General features: G+C 48.6%; 8 protein-coding genes across 8 annotated transcripts; 5 read left to right on the top strand and 3 right to left on the bottom strand.

Annotated features, from left to right (window-relative positions):
- The first annotated feature begins 526 nt into the window (after window positions 1-526).
- EI90DRAFT_3029879 (uncharacterized protein) lies at window positions 527-1,432 on the top strand. The gene is made up of 3 exons (XM_039058167.1): window positions 527-702; window positions 764-821; window positions 966-1,432. The coding sequence occupies exons 1-3, from the start codon at window positions 627-629 to the stop codon at window positions 1,237-1,239; spliced, it is 408 nt and encodes a 135-aa protein (XP_038923131.1). The 5' UTR covers window positions 527-626; the 3' UTR covers window positions 1,240-1,432.
- Window positions 922-2,228, bottom strand: EI90DRAFT_775515 (uncharacterized protein). The gene is made up of 4 exons (XM_039068025.1): window positions 1,784-2,228; window positions 1,640-1,703; window positions 1,435-1,554; window positions 922-1,371 (listed from the first exon to the last, which is right to left on the bottom strand). Exons 1-4 carry the CDS (start codon window positions 2,098-2,100, stop codon window positions 1,297-1,299), a joined length of 576 nt encoding a protein of 191 aa, XP_038923130.1. The 5' UTR covers window positions 2,101-2,228; the 3' UTR covers window positions 922-1,296.
- A 3,362-nt stretch (window positions 2,229-5,590) lies between these two features.
- EI90DRAFT_3029866 (uncharacterized protein) lies at window positions 5,591-6,066 on the top strand. Its single transcript, XM_039058166.1, has 3 exons — window positions 5,591-5,741; window positions 5,807-5,909; window positions 5,973-6,066. Exons 1-2 carry the CDS (start codon window positions 5,605-5,607, stop codon window positions 5,847-5,849), a joined length of 180 nt encoding a protein of 59 aa, XP_038923129.1. The 5' UTR covers window positions 5,591-5,604; the 3' UTR covers window positions 5,850-5,909; window positions 5,973-6,066.
- Window positions 5,829-6,412, bottom strand: EI90DRAFT_775356 (uncharacterized protein). Its single transcript, XM_039068024.1, has one exon. The coding sequence runs from the start codon at window positions 6,222-6,224 to the stop codon at window positions 5,868-5,870; it is 357 nt and encodes a 118-aa protein (XP_038923128.1). The 5' UTR covers window positions 6,225-6,412; the 3' UTR covers window positions 5,829-5,867.
- A 962-nt stretch (window positions 6,413-7,374) lies between these two features.
- EI90DRAFT_3143404 (calcium-transporting P) lies at window positions 7,375-11,296 on the top strand (the record flags this gene model as incomplete). The annotated part of the gene is made up of 15 exons (XM_039065017.1): window positions 7,375-7,593; window positions 7,799-8,051; window positions 8,177-8,258; window positions 8,327-8,568; window positions 8,656-8,729; window positions 8,802-8,946; window positions 9,013-9,174; window positions 9,246-9,478; window positions 9,543-9,806; window positions 9,845-10,003; window positions 10,066-10,246; window positions 10,325-10,459; window positions 10,512-10,620; window positions 10,731-10,923; window positions 10,994-11,296. The coding sequence occupies 15 exons, from the start codon at window positions 7,375-7,377 to the stop codon at window positions 11,294-11,296; spliced, it is 2,754 nt and encodes a 917-aa protein (XP_038923127.1).
- Window positions 11,297-13,056: 1,760 nt separating this feature from the next.
- EI90DRAFT_3029860 (ribosomal protein S5 domain 2-type protein) lies at window positions 13,057-14,448 on the top strand. Its single transcript, XM_039058165.1, has 6 exons — window positions 13,057-13,305; window positions 13,326-13,457; window positions 13,514-13,949; window positions 14,010-14,183; window positions 14,241-14,340; window positions 14,399-14,448. The coding sequence occupies exons 1-5, from the start codon at window positions 13,181-13,183 to the stop codon at window positions 14,331-14,333; spliced, it is 960 nt and encodes a 319-aa protein (XP_038923126.1). The 5' UTR covers window positions 13,057-13,180; the 3' UTR covers window positions 14,334-14,340; window positions 14,399-14,448.
- Window positions 14,449-14,913: 465 nt separating this feature from the next.
- EI90DRAFT_2987859 (Fcf1-domain-containing protein) lies at window positions 14,914-16,124 on the top strand. The gene is made up of 6 exons (XM_039056025.1): window positions 14,914-14,956; window positions 15,009-15,076; window positions 15,140-15,205; window positions 15,258-15,406; window positions 15,480-15,552; window positions 15,608-16,124. The coding sequence occupies exons 1-6, from the start codon at window positions 14,954-14,956 to the stop codon at window positions 15,831-15,833; spliced, it is 585 nt and encodes a 194-aa protein (XP_038923125.1). The 5' UTR covers window positions 14,914-14,953; the 3' UTR covers window positions 15,834-16,124.
- On the bottom strand, window positions 16,118-20,115 carry EI90DRAFT_2964439 (uncharacterized protein). Its single transcript, XM_039055487.1, has 17 exons — window positions 19,851-20,115; window positions 19,440-19,761; window positions 18,974-19,364; window positions 18,830-18,906; window positions 18,641-18,750; window positions 18,439-18,573; window positions 18,305-18,374; window positions 18,157-18,239; window positions 17,998-18,097; window positions 17,865-17,936; window positions 17,671-17,806; window positions 17,540-17,611; window positions 17,465-17,474; window positions 17,269-17,412; window positions 17,139-17,208; window positions 16,681-17,075; window positions 16,118-16,613 (listed from the first exon to the last, which is right to left on the bottom strand). Exons 1-17 carry the CDS (start codon window positions 19,866-19,868, stop codon window positions 16,140-16,142), a joined length of 2,679 nt encoding a protein of 892 aa, XP_038923124.1. The 5' UTR covers window positions 19,869-20,115; the 3' UTR covers window positions 16,118-16,139.
- Between the last annotated feature and the right edge of the window lie 583 nt (window positions 20,116-20,698).

Genomic DNA, 20,698 nt, shown 5'->3' with positions numbered 1-20,698 from the left:
TAAGTCCTGACCCCAACAAGGCAACCCCAGTGAGTCCGAAATGAGGGCCAAGAGACAGCTAGGGGGCACAGCACTCCCTTTAGAGTTGCTGAGGCCAAATGCCCTACCCCCAGGCCTTGTTCGCAGCATCATGGCCATCGCGGCCATAGCGGCCCACAACGGCGACCTTCGGTGCCGACCCCGGACCAGTGTCTAACAGGGACGCAGGTTAGACCAGGAAGCGCAACGGACTCAGTAAGGAAACACGACACAGCTGGAGAATGGAGATGGATGAAGGGAAGAGGCGATCGAGGTACTGAGGCGGGCAGGGTGAACAGACGGACGAGGGGATGAGAGCGTCAAAATTTTTCTTTCTTTATTTTCTTTTTATCTCTATTATCAACAACACGACAACACCCACAGATACCACAAACCCCGAGGATCACTATCACCCGACGATACCACCCAGACTACCCACACACTATGTATAGAAAGTCCCTCATGTACGCCACGGTGTACCGATGGGACAGCCGCACTGCCACGTCATCACGAGGCCGCGGGGTATTAAGATAGATTTATCATCATCATCATGCCTCCCAGCACTGATCGCGGTGATCTCTCGTGATTTCTCGCGCAACTTAGCCTGAATGGGTCAGGGGACGCTGCCTCAGACGTATGCTGGATGTTTCGGCGCTGATGCGCGAAGCGGACCATTCAGTGGAGGTACGTACTGAACTTTCGCTATTGAGGAGAGCACTCATTTGCTTTGGCCGTGCTTATAAAGGGACCCTGATGGCCCCCTTTTCTCCTCCCCCTATCGCCTGGTATCTCGCGCTCCCTCGGTGAGTGAGATCCAACTTGCCGCCTGTTTTTTCCGGGCTTACTCCTTTGACCCACTGCCGCTGCCGCTACCGACGCTCTGTTCTCCCTGAACTTGCTACTGCCAACACTTTTCCGCGGTGTGACTTCACTCCCGTTTGCCTCAGCTTTCAGCCCTCGCCTTTTCTTGTCTCCCACCTCCTCCCCGATACTCCTCCTTTTGGTACATTTTTTACATCGTCTTTGTACATTAGCTCTGTGTTGTATTTTGTTTTTCATGTTTCACTACTTCCGACTTGGCTCTTATGGTCACTCCCATTAACCTTCGTCTGTTTTCTTTTTCCTCTTTGTATGTACGAGCACGGGTCCGGGTCACGCGTCGCGCGCATGCTGCCAATTCCACCTGGCCCTTTGTGGCCGTTTCCCGCTACTAATGCCTGATAGCCCTGATTAGCCACTTTGAATATAGATACGCGCAGACGGACGTTCACAAGATTATCAGTTTTTGCCTAAGCTTACATCTGATCTCGCGAGTGTGGCCGCTGAGGTAGCGGATTGCCTTATACAGAATCCCTACATTATAAGACTTCTATCTCTTCTAATGGCTTGGCGACAGCAAAGGAGACCGATGATCACCATGTCAAGCACTCCCATCGCCTCAGGCGCTACAACCATCTCCGCAGGGGGTTTATTCTTCTTCTCGTTTCTGAAAATCTTGTCATATTTCGCCACGGATTTCCCTGAAGAGTTGAAAAGCTAGGATATCCAACGACGTTATGTGCGCACGGTTCAAAAATGAAAGATTAGAGCCATGAGTGTATCTCTTGTGACGGTAACTTACCTCGGGACTATCGAATAGCGTTTTCCACGTCCAATCGCCCGTCAGCGTAGGCATCGTATATCTGCTCAAAAAAGATAAATGTCATGTACCAGTGTTAGTTCACACCCCTTGCTTATCTTTCAACCCGAAGTGACTGACACTCACAGAGGGGATCCGTTCTTTGGCAAGACTTGCCTCAATTCTTTTGTCTCTCCACCAATGACAATCAGGTCTTTTCGAAACGTTCTCCATATCAAGGTAGCAACGTGTTCCTTCTTCCCGTTACTGCTGATCCTGTATATCGTGTTAGGTGGATCACCGGATTTCTCCGGGGTCTCGACAACGTAGAGAGGGGTTGGAGAGTTAAGGCCGGATGTGGAAGGAGAAAGAGAGATAGTTGTGTTTCGTACAGAGCGAGAAGAGAATGCCAGCAAGGTATGTGTTAAACCTGTCGTCTCTGTGTTTCGATGAGATACAGACATTGTGTGATTCCTGGCGGATTAGTAAGCCAATGAACGGATTCTTGGGGTCACAAGTTGCTCTATCCGGGTGGGACAGGGGGAGGGAATGAGGTGCGACAGGGCTACTTTCAGAGATTGCTCGAGGATTCCGAGGTGGGTGTGCGGGCAACTACATGGGTTGGGAGGGGAACTACCACAAGGTCTTATTTCCCCTTCTGCCTCTCCGATTTCAGTGAGGCGATGCCAATACAATCAGGACTAGAAGGGCCGCTTAGCACTCAACAAGGAGAACGGCCAGGAAGAAAGATGGCAGGGATTGAAGAGGTCGCCATTGTAGGGTTGAGAGGTCTAAAATTGAGAGGGATCGTGTCGGGGAGGATGGAGGGGAGGAGAGGGGATCAAAGACAATTAAAAGGGAATCTGCACAGAAGCAGGGGGAGTTCAGGACCATGGATTGGGTTGGATGACAAATGCGGGAATTTGGAAATGGCGGTGGGGCGGAAGAAAAAAAAGGGACCCTGGATAGGAAGGGAATTTGCAAGGGTTCGGGTGTGGTACTTACTTGGTACAAATCAAACCCCAAGCAGCCTGCTGGACAGCATTTTCAGCTGATGCACGGTCGTCCCGTCTCATTAGGTAGAAAGTAAGGAAAGGATACAACAAAAAAGGTTGAAAAGGGAACCCAAACCCAAATGGAGGGTTGCTGGCACGTAACTTTTCTCTCCCCCAAGTGGCTCGCCCGTGCCCTTCACCCTGGCATTTGTCTCTCATGGTTCGCGTTTTAAAGGGCCCCCTGGAACAAACGTTTCCCTAGGAACGGTAAATGGACGTAGGGTGTGGTATGTCTTCGTTGATCGTTGACACGAGTTGATGGGGCTGATCTTCCTGATGGTTTTTTCCTAAAGGGCTGCTATGGCCTCTCAGACGTAAGTGACATCGGTGTTTGTTGAACATATCCGTCCCGACGTGCGTGTGGTTCGCACTTGGAATGGCCGAAATGGTACGCAATCCCCATGATTGAGCGATGACATTCCCCCTACTCAACGCTCTCCTCAAGGAATTTGTATCACCTCAGTACAATGGTGGGATCCCTAATCGCCCAGTCTTTCTTCGTGAATCGTATTTGGGGCCGTGAGTTCCTGTGAGAATAAACGAGTTTTACTGTTCGTAACTTTGTCGCTAGTTTTTGGGAATATTTACATTGTTGGTGCGTTGATTGGCGCCTCCTCAAGTTAGCTCTGCAGCGATTACTTACCTGTTTCATAAACACAGCAAGCCCTTGTTATCACGCAGTTTGGTAAGTTTCCCTAACCCAAAACGTCCTACAGCAACGCACTGAGGGCTGGTTTGCTTGACAGCTTTTGCCACAAGTGGGTTCGGAGTTTGCTCCCTTCCAGAGTCCTCATTAGTCGCGTAATTCATTCTCAGCACTTGTGACTCTGGGGACACGTGTCATCACGCTTGCCATCGCGATTCCGGGCGATTTCATTGAAGGAAAATGATATGTCACTGTCATGTCATCGCCAGGTCACAGGTGGGATTGGCTAGCTACTGTTTGGCTAACGGTACAGGTATGTTATTCTCATATTCAACAGTCCTTCTACTTATCCGTGACTCGCCAGGCAACATGTGATGACGTTCCTGCTCTGGCACCGGAAGACTGGTTTCAAAAATGGGTTAATGACTGAAGTGTAGCATGTCAGGGCCAGACGGACTTCGTAATAGGGCAGACAGGGCCATCAACACGATGGTGTACTGATCTGTGGCCACGGGCAGTGTCGCCTTTGTTCAATCTCTTGTTACGATAGGCATCGTAAGCACAGGCTAAAGTTATCTCGCTCAGTGGAATGCATTAGGCCGACGCCATGGTTTCGCGTTCGGCGCTCTCCTATTCGTAATCATGAGTCCGTTCACACGGGTTCTTCGCACGTTTGGGATATTTACCAAAATGTTTTCAGACGCTCAGTCCCATGTACCCCATATCCATGCTCGCAAAGTAAAGCACATGCGATTTCTCTTGTCTCTGAACACACTCACTGATAGGATTCCTTGTGCCCCCGCTAGCTTACACATGCGGTCAACAGTACGAAAGCAGCTGTCTGCCCACACTTACTGAAGACAGACCAACTAACCTTTACGATCTGTTACTCACAGGAAGGTTATGGCTGCCCGTGGACGGAGGGAGCTCATAGAATTATCATCACGCCGACCTGTGAGTTCATTACACCTGACTGTGGCGGACATATATGGAAACTGACCACCATTACCTTGCAGAGGGGAAATCTCGTGGTGAACATTCGTCGCTCTATACACGAAGACAATCTCAGCAGTGTAAGCCCTCTCCCAAGTGCACTGTTCACATAACAAAGTTGGCAAGATGTTGTTTCGGGGCCTGTGAGAACAAAACGTCCACCGACTTGATCGTGATCAGTCAACTACCGGTGCCCCGACGTTGCGCAGTTCCGTTTGCCCCGATGTCGAATTTAGCACCCCAAGTAATACCGTCTCCCGTGCAATCAGGTTCCATGAACGGTGCCTTCAAAACTAGCCACTTCAGTCTTCATAATGCATTATCTCTGCTTTGCATATTCCGTCTCATGATTATTCGCGGGATATACCAATTTCACACGACTAATCGTGTCGGTGACGCGCTACCCCGCGTTTTTTGTGGGGGGGGGGGGGGCTGAATGTACATCCTGAAGAGTTATGAATCACGCTCGCGATCAGTCGGGTTGTTCTGTGCATTCATTTATCTCCAAACCATCGCGTTCGCGCTATGGTTTAATTGGTGAGCCACGACCTACCGCGACAGGGTCTTCAGACATGCGACAGTCTGCATTTTGCGATATGCTATCGCATTTGCGCGCCTACGAACTACTTATGTACCCTCGCTTCACTGCTGGGCTGTTAGCACTTCGCCCTTCCTGCTGTTTTCATGCCACCCCCAATCGCCTCCATGTACCTTCGTTGCTGTATTTTTCTTTTACCTCATTGACACAACCACGAAGTTATTTGCTGTCAAGGGGCCGAGGTCACTACGTTGCTTTTAATGCTCTTCTTTACATAGTGTGAGCCGGTCGGATCACTTGATTGCATTGGCCTTCTCACTGAATCCTGCCGATGAGATAAGATTAAGAATATCGGAGAGAAGCGGGATTCAGCCGGGATCCAGTTTTTGTATTACCTGTACCCGGATTGTATTCTGAGGGGATGCAAACCTCCAAGTTCAGGTCGGAATTAAACCACGATCGAGGGTTTGGTGTGGGTGGACCAAAATAGTGTATGGCAGTGCGTCTCCACTATTTTTGGCAATGACAACCACTAGGAGTCGAGCTTCGCTCAGCCTGGTGATAAGACGTAATGAATGAATAATTACACAGGAACGTTCACGTGAGGCGCTCAGGGATTGTACTCTTGACAGACGTCCAACTCCTCAACAAAAGCCCACTTTGTATAAAGGAGTCGCTCCCCCTCTTCTTTTCTTCTCCTCCCCTCAGCAGCCGCACATCACCGAACTCCCTCAACATGGTTGCCTCCTTCCACCTCGTTGCCACCCTCCTTGCTCTGGCTGCCGCCTTCTTATCCGTCTCCGCACAGACTATTCCGGCTTGCTCCCAGGCTTGTGCTGTCAATGCTACTCGTAGCGCAGGTTGCGGTGGATTGTGGGTGTTTCTCTTGTTCATCTACAACTCGTGCGATTCTGACAAGTAGATTTTTGGACCCACAGCACTAATCTCGGCGTTCGTCAACATTCCCTTCCTTATCATTAATTTTTCGTTGACCGGCGGTTACCCTCCCGTTGCGCGGATCCGACAGTGCGTTTGCAACAGGTGAGCTAGGGTCCCCCGTGTCATTTTGGTCAATAATCCCTCAACCGCCCTCACATAATACAGCAAGACTTTCTTCACTAACGCGGGCGTTTGCACCCTCGAAAACTGCGACTCGACGGAAATCGCCCAGGCTTTTGCTGCTCTGACAAAGCTTTGCAGTAGTTGTACGTGAACGAACAAACACACCTTTGCATTACCGCTGATCATGACTTCTACGTCCCTAGACGCGACTACTACATACACCCTTCCGGCCAGTCTTACCTCTACTATCTCGATTCGGACTGTAGCCAGCACCACCACCAGCACAAGCGCCATCACCTCTTCCAGCGGTGGTGGTGCTGTGAGTTTCTCTAGTTCTGGCTCTGCACCCACGACTTCCACTTCCTCCCGCTCGAGCAAGTCTGGAGCCGCCGTACCAGGCGCCAAGGTCACGTTTGGTAGCAGCTCTACCCTTGTGTCATTTTTGGAGGTGTCCTATTCGGCGCTTTTGCTGTTGGTTGTAAGATGCGTGATTTATCAATCCTGAACGATTTGGCGAGAAAGTCTGCGCCCTTTATCTATCATTGTACGCTGCGACTTGGACATTCTATACCCTTGTTTGCATTTGGGTCCATAGAAGTGTCTTATCTAAGGAATATGACCTTGCACATTCGGACCATGTACGATTTCTTGTTTCTTACCGCCCGATGTGCGAACCGAACTGCTGTTGCGCTGAAGCAAATTGAATTTAGTTGAGGGTCGTGTCACGTGGTGTTAGGTCTCACGTTTTCCTCGCTGGCATCGTCATTCATCGTGTTTGAGTACTCTTGAGGTCTGCAGGGGCCTCCTTCACGAACGTGCTGGTCTTGCCAGTGGGACCTTATTTGTGATATTCTAACTAGGGGTTCTCGCACACTTCAGGTTCGCTCCGCTCCCATAGAAATTTTTTGGCTATGTCGAGCTACACTCCTTCCAAGAAGCGTTCGTCCTTTGATTCTGAGCAACAGGAAAATCAAAGGGGAAAACATCATTCGTCTAATTCGTTTCAATACGCGTCTAGTCACTCTGGTACCAATGCTTATAATAGGCATGCTCAGGGGAACGGTTCAACTCGAGTTTCCTTTGCTGCTGCTGCTGCCGATTCGAATGGCCATAACCCGTTTGGTGAAGATAATGTTAATGTGGATGAACCTACGAGGGGCGTAAACGATACTACACTTCGAGATTATTCGCCTCGGAACGTAGGTCCTCCACCTAGGCGAATGGGTTATCCTACTCCTCCGAATGGAACTGCCATTTCTCCACCTCAACGATCTTTTACTGATCCTCATTCTCCCCAACACCTGAGCCGTCATCCTCAGTATCGCCATATACGCAAAGGTACAGAATCCCCACCTGCCTCATCATACTTCACATCCCCTACGTTCGACGGGAACTTGACGCTTCACGATGAAGCTCACATGCATTGGAACCTACTTCTTCAGATATGGCTTCTCATTTTAGCTTTAGTACCACTCTTCGTCGTCATACTCAGGATACATATGGAGGAGTAGGAGTAGGAGGCGGAGGCGGAGGCGGAGGAGGAGGTTTCAGCCCTCTTGGGAACGTTGTGCACAGTATCCAATCGAGAGCCGAACGATTTACTGCGAGTGGTGGGACTGGGATCATACCCTTCCTTCGAATGGAATTCTGCGACGGACGGCTGGTGCGCTTGGATTGGGGAGGTTTTTGGATGATGCTGGTGGGGAGGGAAGGGAATTGAGATGGAGAGTTTTGGATATGCTGGGAAGGAGGACCGGAACCGCTTTCGTCGCAATTTGCACACCGGACCGTTGAGGTATGTGCACATACATCCGCACATCCACCGTCGGTCCTTCATGCACATAATCCTCTTTTCTTTTCTCCTAAAGGATACTCTTCAACATTTCCGCGTCGACCCTTCAACAGGTCTCGCTTCCTCTGTCGTGCCTGATCTCAGGAACGTTCATGGCTACAACGAATTCTCTGTTGCTCCCTCAGTCAACCTAGCCCACAAGTTCATAGAGACCATCTATGAAAGTCCCTTGAACTTACTTTTGTTGGGGAGCGCATTCATCAGTGCGGTTATGGGAAATATTGACGATGCTGTTAGCATCACTATTGCTCTACTCATTGTTCTTACAGGTAAGTAAAATGCAAATTTTCCTTTCCTTCCTTTTGTCTTTTTCTTTAAGGTCCTGGTCCGGCCTCTCTCTCTCTCTCATATTTTTTTACGTCTCATTGAAGGTTGAAATTCATCCTCCTTATAGTGGGTTTCGTGCAAGAACGAAGATCAGAACAATCGTTGCAAGCACTCAATCGTCTCGTACCTCATCACTGTCATCTACTACGGTAAGATTCATCTTCACCTTGTTTCCAACTGATCATTGACAAACACACTTTTTTTTTTTTCTTCTCAGTGACTCGCGGCAAAAGACCGTCCTCGCGAATGAACTTCTACCAGGGGATATCGTCTCCTTCACAGTTGGGGATCGAATACCTTCGGATGTTCGCTTGATCACTGCGTTGGATCTTGAATTGGACGAGTCGTCACTTACGGGTGAATCTCATGCTGTTCGGAAAGCAGTTGAGCCTTCGAGGTTTGGGGCTCCGTTGGGCGAACGGACGTCGATGGCTTTTATGGGTACTTTAGTTAGGAATGGTACGTCATTGTCTCCGTGTCTCTGTGATACATAATGATTGGTGGACGCTACGCGACGATGCTTTCTTTCTTCGGATTGTGTTTTAGGACGTGGGGCAGGAGTTACGATTGCTACGGGCCAGCAGACTGAGTTTGGCGCCATTTTCACTACGATGCAAGAAGTTCGTGCAGACATCTCGCGTGGCGCTCAGTTAGAACCTAATGCTCATGGTGATGGTGGCTTTTCTGTGTAGATCGAGGAGAAACGGACGCCATTGCAAATCTCGATGGACGAGCTGGCGACGAAGCTTAGTACTCTGTCGTTCGCGATCATAGGCGTCATTTGCCTCATTGGTGTGATTCAAAGTCGGGGATGGTTGGAAATGTTTACTATTGGAGGTTCGTCTATGTCTTCACTTCTTGGATAAGATTAAGATCTTGAACGAGAATTGTGAATACGCATAGTGTCTTTGGCTGTTGCTGCGATCCCGGAAGGTCTTCCTATCGTGACTACGGTAACTCTTGCTTTAGGTGTACTTCGCATGGCACGACGAAAAGCTATAGTGAAGAAGTTACCATCTGTAGAAGCGCTGGGGTCCGTCAGTGTCATTTGTTGCGACAAAACCGGTACATCACACCCATGTTCTTGCCTGAGTTCATTTATTAACTTCACGGGGACTCATACCGTCCCTTCGTAGGCACCCTAACAAAGAACGAACAGACTGTTACTGAGATTTACACTATCGACGAATTGGTGAAACTTGATGCTCCCGTCATACCTGCATACACGCCTGCACTCTTGAAGACGGTTCAGATCGGCGCGTTGTGTAACAGTGCTATTCGTAACAGCGAAGGCGTATACGTTGGCCAAAGCACAGACGTTGCACTCATGAATGTCCTGGATACCTTGCAGGTACCCTCCTCTAAGGTGGTTCGTACGGTTTTAGTTCTCGCATTACACGCTTTGAAACGCCTCAAACGGAACCTTTCATTAGGATTTCAGCGTATCAGCAGAGCGACCCTTCAACTCCGAGCTGAAATCTATGGCTGTAAGCGGCAAGCATGCCTCGGAATCGCAGGAAAAGTACTACATCAAGGGTGCACTTGAGGCGATACTGCCTCGGTGTAAATGGCACTACATCTCTTCGGATGTCACACCTGAACTCGACACTCTCACTCGTTCCTTGATCGTTTCAAAGGCAGAGTCGGTCTCTTCACGAGGACTTCGGGTAATTGTGATGGCTTATGGGAAGGGAAGCGTGTCGTCGCTGGAAGCTGAGGGAACATAGGAGAACAGAACCTTGTCTTTGCCGGATTTCAAGCTATGATGGATCCTCCGCGAAGGGAAGTCTCGGATTCTATCGCTTCGTTGCGCATGGGGGGTGTACAGGTGATCATGATCACGGGTGATGCGGTCGAAACCGCACTTGCGATCGCTCGTCAGTTGGGTCTTTTGGTACAAGGAGTTCGACGCATGGAGGATCTTCCTCTTATGTTAATGGGGATCCGGTGAGGAAGGGGACGATGAGCTTTGTTGGCTGTCTTACGGGGAAGGAGATGGATGAGATGGATGATCGGATGTTGAGGGAGCGTGTAGCGGGGATTACGGTATTTGCGCGTACGACGCCTAGGCATAAGATGCGCATTGTTTCGGCTTTCCAGTCTCGAGGGGCGGTGGTGGCTATGACGGGTGATGGAGGTATACTTTCTTTTGTTTCTTTTCTCGCATGTGATGGGAGTTTAACGTTAGCGTTGCGCTTCCTTTCTTTCGTGCTAGTCAACGATGCACCGGCATTGAAGATGGCGGACATTGGTGTCGCAATGGGAAGCGGAACTGATGTTGCCAAAGAGGCAGCGGACGTTATCCTTGTTGACGATAATTTTGGGACCATCCTGGCGGCCGTCGAGGAGGGTGCGTGGTTATCCCGAAGAAATTAAATATGCTAATCGTTTTTCGTGCGTAGGTAAATCCATCTTCCATAATATTCAGCACTTCCTTTCGTTCCAACTTAGCACGGCAGTGTCGGCTCTCACACTCATCACCCTTAGCACTCTATTCGAACTTAGCAATCCGTTAAATGCCATGCAAATACTTTTATCAACATTTTGATGGATGGTAAGATACAAATATCATTCATGTGTCTTTCCTACTCAACATTGGTTTGCTCAATAGGACCCCCAAGCCAATCTCTAGGTGTTGATCCTGCCGACCGAGCAGTCATGCGGAGACCTCCTAGACCAAAAAATGCGCCCATTATCACTAGGCCTCTCATCTTAAGGGTGCTGTTCTCCGCATCTGTGATGTTACTCCTTACTCTGTTCGTCTATATGTACGAGCTCAGCGACGGAAAGATGTCTCGCCGTGACCAGACCATGGTTAGTGTAGCCAACAGAAGCTTTCTAATATTTATAATTGAAGGACACCCCTTTTTTTCGTTTCGCAAAGACCTTCACATGCTTCGTTTTCCTTGACCTTGCATCAGCGATTCAAAACCGTGGTTTGGGATGCGGTATCACACAGAACAAAATGCTCCTCACAACCGTCTCTACGTCGTTCCTCGTCCAACTCGCTCTCATCTACGTTCCTTTGTTCCAAAGCATTTTCCAAACTGAAGCGCTCGACTCTCATGATATCTTTGTCCTTTTGACGCTTGCTGGGGTTGCATTGGCGCTTCACGAAGCTCGGAGACGATGGGAGCGACAGAAGAATAAGGAGCCGGGGTGGGATCATGCGAATGACTTGGCTTGAACTAGAAAAAAATTCAGAACATTGGACATCCCGCGGGACAACTTATATTTTAGGACTTCATTTTTATACAACACCCTATATACCAATATGGCAAGGAACCCGAAATGATGAAAACATGCCGGGACGATCGATTGTTAGATCGTCATACCCACATCAGAAGAAATTCCGTATCTGAGCACCACATGCAGGCGCATTGTTCGGGTGGCCAAGCCGGCAAGCGTCGTTTGTCTTGTCACGAATAGTGCCTGTATCACAAGAGGTACAAGTAGCCGCATTGTGTTCTTATAATTAGACAACGCATTAATTTGAGAACGCTGTTTTATCTGTCGTTGACGAAATTCGTGCGCGCCCGTACTGTACATGCTAACATAAAAATAGAATAAATAAATAAATAAATAAATAAATAAAAAAACTGTAGCACTCGGGATTCCCATGTAGTCCCCTACCACGGTACTAACTGAGCGGTACTCGGCTTAACTTCGCAGATCAGACGGGATGCGGTGCTTTCCGAGTCCTATGGCCACAGACACGTACCTTCCCAGCCCCACGTCTGATGAATATCATACATTAGTACCGCTCGAAGTCGACCACAGATACACAGACAAAAAACGCATATATGGGTCATGGGCAAGGCTGTCCTGTTGTTAATTCGTTAATGGATAGCGTTGGTGCAAGTCTTCAGGCCAGCTGGGACGAAGAACTAGAATCCGAACGGAGAGAGATAGAACGGTGCCGTGTTACATAAACGTTATCATTCTGTTTACACAACCAGGGCGACGAACGTTCTAGTTCTCAAGCTTCGAATGATTTATAAGGCCAGGGGGGCTTCGGCTGGTCTTCTCTATCTGATACTGTCTCTGTGTTGTGGCGAGATTGGACTATGTAGGTCTCTGGTGGTACTGGGTCTCAACAGTGGTATGTGATTGGCTTCCTGATCTTGGCATGTTTGGGGTGTTCGACTTGACGGTCTGACTGGCGACCCAGTTCTTTTTCTGTTTCATGTTGTGCGTCAGAGTGCTATGCCCCAGGATATTTAGCAGGGGACATGCGGGGGAGATATGGTATCAAGGCAGAACACGGCTCGAATCATTTTCTCCGGTGTGGCAGGGCCCGATCTGATAATTTCAAATATTTTCGTCCCTAAAGAATTCCAAAAACCCACCCAGATTGTGTCTCGAATTCGCACGGAATGTCTAGTCATTGTACGTACCATCGCGCCCCCATGAAATGGTTGCGAATTTGGGGCCCACCCTGTGATGTGGGCGCTGGCATTCTAGCCCGCTTAGAGACAACTACGGTATGGATTACGGGAGTCGCCCATTCGGAGTTGGGTGTTTGCGGGGCTGGATTGAAGGGAGGCTTCCAGTCGAAGATGGCGAGTGAGCGTGGCCAGACTTGGGTCGGATATCGCGTACCCGACCCCATAATACCCAGGTTCATCAGAATCAATCCACCATACAATTTATCGAATCAATCACGAGATGAGGCCAGCATAGAAGGCAGAGGATTTGAGCCCCCTCTATCGTTCCACCTCCCAAACAATGTTCCACCCGATTCTCTGACATGTCCATCTCCAACGAAAACGGGGAGGTTCAATTGAACAATCCCAAGCCTTCAGGACAGACAGGATAGAGATACTAGTAGATTACATAGTTTGAAGGAGACAAGACAGGTCCTATAACAGCAGCAGATGAAAAGAGAGAATAATCGAGGCGACGTTCGTTTACCACCCACAAGCTCGCGTGTGTGGCTAACTCCCCATATATCTTAGTATCGATGTACATCGCGTACATGTGTCATATGGTCTAGTGATTGCCGTCTTGGGCATTGCTTGGACATCGATCACTGTGGTTGCGCTTCCAGTTTGTGGCAGTGCATCCCGACATGTCTATTTCCAAGGCTGAGGAATCGTTCTTACGAACATCAATCCTTTCAACCCCACCGAGCCGAGCCGATGGACGGCTACTGAACGAATTTAGAATGATAGCTGTCAATCGGGAGGCGGTATTGTACCTCTTGCTAATGGTAGTGGACGCGTCAATCTTGGAGGGACCGATGTCATTGCTGCGGTCAAACTAGAAGTCGAAAACATTGGTCCCACAGGGGACGGTGCAGAAGGGGAAGGAAGAGATGGGGGGAGGGTTGCCTGCGCGATAATATGGTGAATTTTTCAATAATTGGTCCTCTTGTGGCATTTGACACGAACTTTGTTGATAGTGCACAGTCAGCGTACCCTCACAAATCTCCACAAGCCTTGGACGAGGCGTCCGCAGATCTGACAGCTTTATTTACCCCTATCCTCGCTTCCTCCCTCACACCGTCCTCTCAACTCACCATTGTGCCGCACAAAAGAAGTTGGCTCCTCGGAATTGAGGCGATCATTCTCGCCGATGACGGGAATGCTATAGACGCAGTTATGGTTGCAATACGAGCTGCCTTATGGGATCTTCGTATTCCACGGACGAAGGGGGTGCAGTATGTTTCAAGACCAACCTACTCCGGGACGTACACAGCGTCTGCCGATGCAATAAAGGGAATATTAACAGAAGGGAAACGTGTCGATCCTGCCGACTTCGAGTTGGAAGACTCATATGACGAGGGAAACCCGCTTGAAAGGAGGGATGAGTTACCTGTGTGCGTCACCTTGAATCTGGTAAACTATTTAGAAGTGGAAAGCTTTTTCAAAAAACTGCGTGCTGATATGACTGCATAGATTGGATCGACGTACTTCCTTGATGCATCTGCTAGAGAAGCCGATGGTGTGCAGGACAGGCTTTCCTTGTTCTATTCCTTCTCTAAATCGGCTTCACTCAACGGAGTTTCTCACGGGATGCATTACTCTGGACCCAGTGAGCTCAAGTTTGGGGACGTTGGTCCTTTAATACAGGTGTGGTATCCCGTTTTGAGTTTTTCCGGCTCAATGTTACTGATGTCCTTGGGCCAGTCAGGGGAAAAACATGCTAGCGAACTGTCAGCAGCTCTTAATTCTATGTTCAGAGCTGAGGACGTTAAAAATGCGGCTGCTTTGCGACGGTGACCTTTTAGTTCGTTGTGTTTGCCCTGGTAGCGTGTTCTGCGTTTAACTCATCCTCCATCTCCCAGACAGGAGCACAGTATGATGCGCTTTAAAATACCCTTTCGGAGAGTCTCGTGGAAGTTCCTTCTTGCTCTTGCACCAGGGGACTGTAGCCGTGACTTCGGTCAACTTTCCGTGACGTTATATGTTATGCCTTACACACTTAAGTACATCTCGCACGTCTGAACGAGAAGAGTGGCCAGGACGCGTGCCTCCGTGCAATGACAGCCATTACTGTCGCTCTGAGGGTCCTGTTCAATACACCTTAGTCCACTTTGTCACTGGCTATCGTCCGATGAAATATCAACCTTCATCTACGTCTGCTGAGTAACTACGGATACTGTATGGAGACTTTGGGTAACTCGAGACTGCCAAGGCGATACCATTTCTGATTTCTATCGTACTTTCGTATACACGTTGTATTCCGTGTCATAGTCAGCGCACCTAGGTCAAGAGTCACGATGATGTATCTAATGTTACGGAGTTATAAAGGCTGGAGTCCAAACGCCAACGTAGCTAAGCGCTCGGCGTCAAAATTGACACGTGATTTTCTTGGGGACCCTCCAATTGCCTTTGACGTTATGGTATGTCTTCAACACAACTTGTCCCCGTACTTCGCCTCAAAATGTTCCACAGACGAAAGCAAAAAAGACGCGGAAGTTCGCTGTAGCGAAGAAAGTGCTGAAGCCTTCTGATTCTCGATTGCAAGTCAACCCAAGTTTTCACCTCCAGTCGCAACTTTATCCACTAAACCCTCCTATTCATAGGAAGGAAAACAAGGCGAAGGAGGCGCAGAGGCTGAAAGAAGCCCAAGAAAAGGCTGTGAGACGCGCGTAAGTCCCTTTAAATTCTGAAGAAAGAAAAATGACGAAACGCGGCGTACAGGCCCCAAGTCGCATCGTCACTCTTCCTGAATCACAATGAGGCCCTTGCACCACCATATCGCGTTCTTATCGATACCAACTTTATCAACTTTAGTATGCAGAGCAAAATTGAGCTCATTCAAGGGATGATGGATTGCCTGTATGCTAAGTGTAAGCTGTCTCTTCTCACAAAAAAGAAAACACTTTGGATCGTGCCGTGCTCATGAGTGTACTGTTTCGTTAGGTATACCATGCGTCACAGATTGCGTGATGGCTGAATTGGAGAAGTTGGGCGCAAGGTTCAGACTATCACTTCGGTACGAAAAGCTTCAGAAAACCAGCCAAGGTACCTTCAACCTCATTAGCCCATAGCGTTGCCCGTGATCCTCGTTTTGAGCGCTTGCCATGTTCCCATAAGGGAACATACGCGGATGACTGTCTTATTCAGCGAGTTGCGGCTCATAGGTGCTTTATCGTTGCTACCTGTGATCGGGACCTCCGACGGCGAGTTAGAAAGATTCCAGGTGTGCCCCTAATGTACATTGTGAGGAAGAAGTTTGCTATCGAACGACTTCCGGACCAAGGCGCTCCGTCGTAATCCTCTTCCTGCTCAGATCGCTCATTAATTTGGAACATATAATATTCATATTTTACGCAGTAGCATTCACGGCCATTGCAATCGGTCATCTTTTGTCAAGCATTCATGGAATCCTGATGTCATGATATATGTTACTTTGGAATAGAGGAAGGAGCGAAAAAATTACAATACAGTGGAGAGCAGTATGAATATCGGGGGAAGAAAGGTCTCAAACGTTAAACCAGCCTATGAGGCAGAGAATCCACACTTGGCCCCAGTATGGTACAGGTTCATATCAAACATTAAAAAAAAGCTGTATCAGTATCTTCACCATTGTCGTCCTCTCGCTCCCCGTCCAGCCATATTAAATGGGGGGCCTTCTGACGATACCCTGGAAGGAGGTCCAGGTCGGTGGAGAGGAGCGGTTCTGAACCGATCATTTGAATGAGGCGCTGGCAGTGGTTGGGTTGGCGTCATCCGACCAGAGGCACTTGTCCCCATGGAATCGAAGGTGCTCGAATGTCGGATGTGCTGTGGCGGGTGTTGTATTTGAGGATCTGGCTGGAGAAGCGGTAGGCTATCGGTGGTACCCGTGTAATCCAGTCTATTGAGTTCAATGTGGCTGCCAGGCCCACGTTCCATGTAACCCTTCAAATCAGCACTACGCATCCGAGGAGTATGGCCAGGGGCACCAGCGGGGCCCGCGTCGCCCAGCAGCATGTTCGAATTAATACTGCGAGCATCCCAGTCTTGCTCCCCGCGATCGCGTTGGTACAGCGCAGGATCATATTCGAGATCGCTCTGAAAAGGGAACAAGGAGTCAGCAACAGTACAAACGTAGGACGAACGCAACGCAGCATGGCTTTACCTGCTCGATACCAGCGATCTTGAGTCCACCGGAAACCACGGCGGCAGAAGCCTTTTCGCCACCGAACTCTTGTAACCCAGTTTCCTCCTGACTCAGCCTGCCGCTGTACACCTGCGGTAACAGGTGTACCATCTTGGCATGCACCATCGGCGTAAAGAGGTCAGCATGCAACGCGGGATGCCCAAAGCGTTTCGAGAGTCGACCACCCTTGTTGTCATTTCGCTCCCTTTCACTAGTGAGTTTGTTCTCAGCGAGTTCTTGCTCGGTGGGAATGTACCAGCGAAATTCTTCGTTGAAAACTTTTAATGACCAAACTTTGAAGAAAGCAACCATGAACATTGGGGGAATGCACGCCACCCATAGGTAGCTTCTCCAGCCATGAACCAAGCCAATGGCTACCAGGAAAGCGGTAAACAACCATAGTCGAATAGTACCGAAGGGGACTAAAAATGACGTACTCAGTGTCATCATCAGGTGCATGAAGATAGTGGAAAACAGCAGTCGATTGATCGCGACGTTCCATAATCGCTATCATTTGGAGCCTTGGCATCAACAACCAATCTCGAACATAAGCAAACAGACACTTACACCACCGGATTCGGCCTTAGAAATGAAGACGAACATGAGTTGATACTTGGACGTTATGGAGGTGATCCAGAAGACTACAGCCGCCATAACCGCGACTAGGGGTGCCAAAGGCGCATAAACGAATGCGACTGCTCCCATAAATAGCTATGACCTATGTGAGTATGATGAATCTTGATTCAGTAAGGTCCTTGCGTACCAATGACGAACTATCGGCATAGTATTAGACAGATCAACATTCTTGCACATCGAATAGCCCACGCCGTAAACTTACTAGTAGATTGCAAATTCAAAAACCTGAGGTTGCGTCCATTCCCGGATGTCACGAGGAGTACGACCAAACATACTTTCGAAAAATTGAGCCTGTGAGGGGGGCGTTGAGAATATGGAAAAAAAGACACGTACCGGGTCTTGAGCGTAATCCAGACCAGATTCAAGAGTTGTGCCAGATCAAAAAACGCCAGGAAACCTCTTAATGGGAAAAACGTCAACCAGTAAGCTGACTGCTGGATGTAAGTATTTTGAATCTGGCCAGGCAGCTCTGCACAAAAAGAATGAATGTCACACCAAAATGTGAAGATGCAAAGCGTTGAACTTACTGCTGACGTTTTTGATGATCTCTGCGAACGTCTTGTGTTGTCCAATCTCAAGAATGATGAGCGACACCGATTCTATAGCCATAAACGCGTCAATACTGGAGACGAGGGGGGGGATCTGGAGGGATCTGCTCACGATAGGCAACACCGATGATCGTGAAGATGAACAACTGAGAGATAATCAAGAAGCCATAATAACGCGCAATAACGGCACGATCCAAGCGAGAACGCGTGAGCTAGGAAAGAAGATCAAGGTTATGCACGCTTGCTCTCCAACGAGGAATATCCAACGTACATCTCCTTGATACTTCGACAACCTTCGCATGATCTTAGGTAAAAAGAAGCCAAAGAACGCAGAAATCGCTGGAGGCAATACACCTGTGTGGTATATCATATATGATTTCAGATTTTCGCCCATAGAATCACCTTCCACCGCTACCCACCACTAACGACACTGAAGGTCCACTGGCTCTTCTGAGACCAGGACTGGAGCAGAGGAACATAAGCTTGCACCTATCCGAACAATCCTCGTCAGTCAACTTGGTCCACGCACTGGAAAACGAGAAAAGAAGCCTACGTATGTCAAGTTGGCGAGGAATGAGATGATCGTGAGCGGGATCGTGTTGAAGAAGCACACAAGACATAACAATAAGAAGCCTATGGTACGGTCTCTGGCACGGGAGGCATCCGACTTGACGAGATTCTTCCAAATCTACAAGCGGAAATGCCCCGTTCAAGCTTTAGCCGACGGTGAGTGGGAATGATACGACAAGACGTACAATGTCCTTGGGATTGGGGGCTAGAGTGATTACTGCACCCTTCTTTTTCTTTTGGTGCACCACCTTGGCGACGGTATGAGCGTAAGCAACGGAAGCCATTGAGGCGAACCCTGGATGGAGCGGGAAAAAAGAAAAGAAACACTTCGATGAGACAAGGTGAGGAAAAAACTCCTCTAGAAATGCACATGCCATAGCTTTCAGCCTTCTTCAGATCAATTTTTGATCTCGAATCCTCAACAGCTGCCTCAATGTTCCTGATGCGATTGCTAAAAAAAAAAAACACAGTCAAGCACGAAAAAAAAAAAATTGACACTGTAACAATGAGTGACACACGTGTAAAAGTTAATTGCATCTACTTTCTTCCCACCAATGCCAAGAAATCCTCCATCAGTGATCGTAGGGCGTTTCTTGCCCACCGTCCCATCCTTCAAATAAGTTACGAGCACCTGCTCCAAATCCTTCACCGCCTGGTTATGCAACTCGACCAACTCAGGCAGCTGGCCAACCCTCCGTCCAATGTGCACGGCCGTCGTAGGATATGGAACTCGTAAAGAATCGAAAAGGGATTGCAACCCTGCATCCGATTGGAGTTTCTTGGGTACTTTCAGTACCATGAGAGTTCGAGCATAGAAAGATTTCTTGTACTCATCCGAACGGAACCATTGGTGTCTAAGACGAATGATTGCCTTCCAATGGTACCATGCAAAGCCAAGGACAATGATAGCTAGATGTGGAGGGGTTGGAATTGGAATTGATGAGTCAAAATAGGATGTGAGAAAAAAGAAGGGAATTGCTCAACTGATGATGTACATCACCGCCACATGGACAAACAGCAAATCACCCCTCACATCTTGAACAGTCATCATAGTCAATATTGTAGCATTCTTTACGTTATGACGAAGATTGTACGAGATATTGATGGGAACGAGAACCACGACGGTGAGAGCGGCGATGGCCGTGAAGAGCCAACGGAGCATGCGTAGGAAGCGGAGATACGTGACGGCATCAAGGCCTATCTTCTCAAGAAGTTCAGGCTCTTTGGTGTGTAAGAGTGGAGGTAGCCATGCGAAGAAACCGTTTTTGATCCTGGGTGGTTGCTTCTGACCCACATAGTACTTGACCTAAGCAGCACAAGATCGAAGTGGTCCGTGTTGATGTAGGGGGGGGGTGGATTAAGATAATATGATACGGCTTAGTCAACGCGATGTACCTTTGGTTCATAGACCATCTGATGTAGTTGTATTGCGAGATTTTCAGTGAGCACGAACAGGAGCAACGACAACCAAAGCCACAACGTACCCGGTTCCTAGGGCGCAAATATTGAACATAAAGATCGTCCAAGCTATCAAGAAGTTCACATATGAACATAGATTCTAAGTTCTCGAGGTCCGGACATACTGAAAGCCCTAGCATGATTGCCAAGTTGGACACAACGGCTTTGGCACCGATGCTTTTGTTGGCATCGGCAATCTGTTGAGCGATAGACCCAATGGGGTCGGTATTGTTGCCCGACATAGTAGTAAAGTGAAGTGGTCAAATCTCCCAAAATATACGAAGATTGAAGAAGTTATCGAGAAAGGAAGAAAGAAAAAAAACGACAGTTGGCAAGGGAGGTGGCCAGGAAACCGGAAACGTGTTCTAGGATATTTTGTTGCCAATGGGGAATGCTGAGATGGTGGATGAGGCCCGAGACAGTACTCGCGTCAAGCGGGAGCGGGCAGAGAGCAACAGAGGGCGGCGATGACAATAAGGACAGTTACTGTGGTAAAAGATGGGGAGTTAGTTGGTGGTTGTTTACGCGAATCTCTTTGTTACGTGTCTGACAACCAAAGTGATCATGTGCGGGTCCAGGCCCGGCCAAATGTATTGAATCTGCCCTATTCATTCCCCGCCGCTGACCTGGCAACGACACCTTGATGTTGCCTTGATGGATGTCAGCAATAGCCATCTCATCACCCCTGGTTGTACGCTTGGCGCTTCGCAGCCGAGGCAGAACCAACAAACATTTTTTTGGCAGCATTAGATGTACTGATGATCATCGAGTGAAATGTTTCTTTG

This window comes from Cantharellus anzutake (genome assembly GCF_015039405.1).
Source record: "Cantharellus anzutake strain C23 chromosome Unknown EI90scaffold_2, whole genome shotgun sequence".
NCBI classification, from domain to species: Eukaryota; Fungi; Basidiomycota; class Agaricomycetes; order Cantharellales; family Hydnaceae; genus Cantharellus; species Cantharellus anzutake.
Note: the sequence above shows the minus strand (reverse complement) of the source record. Positions and strands in the feature narration are given on the sequence as shown.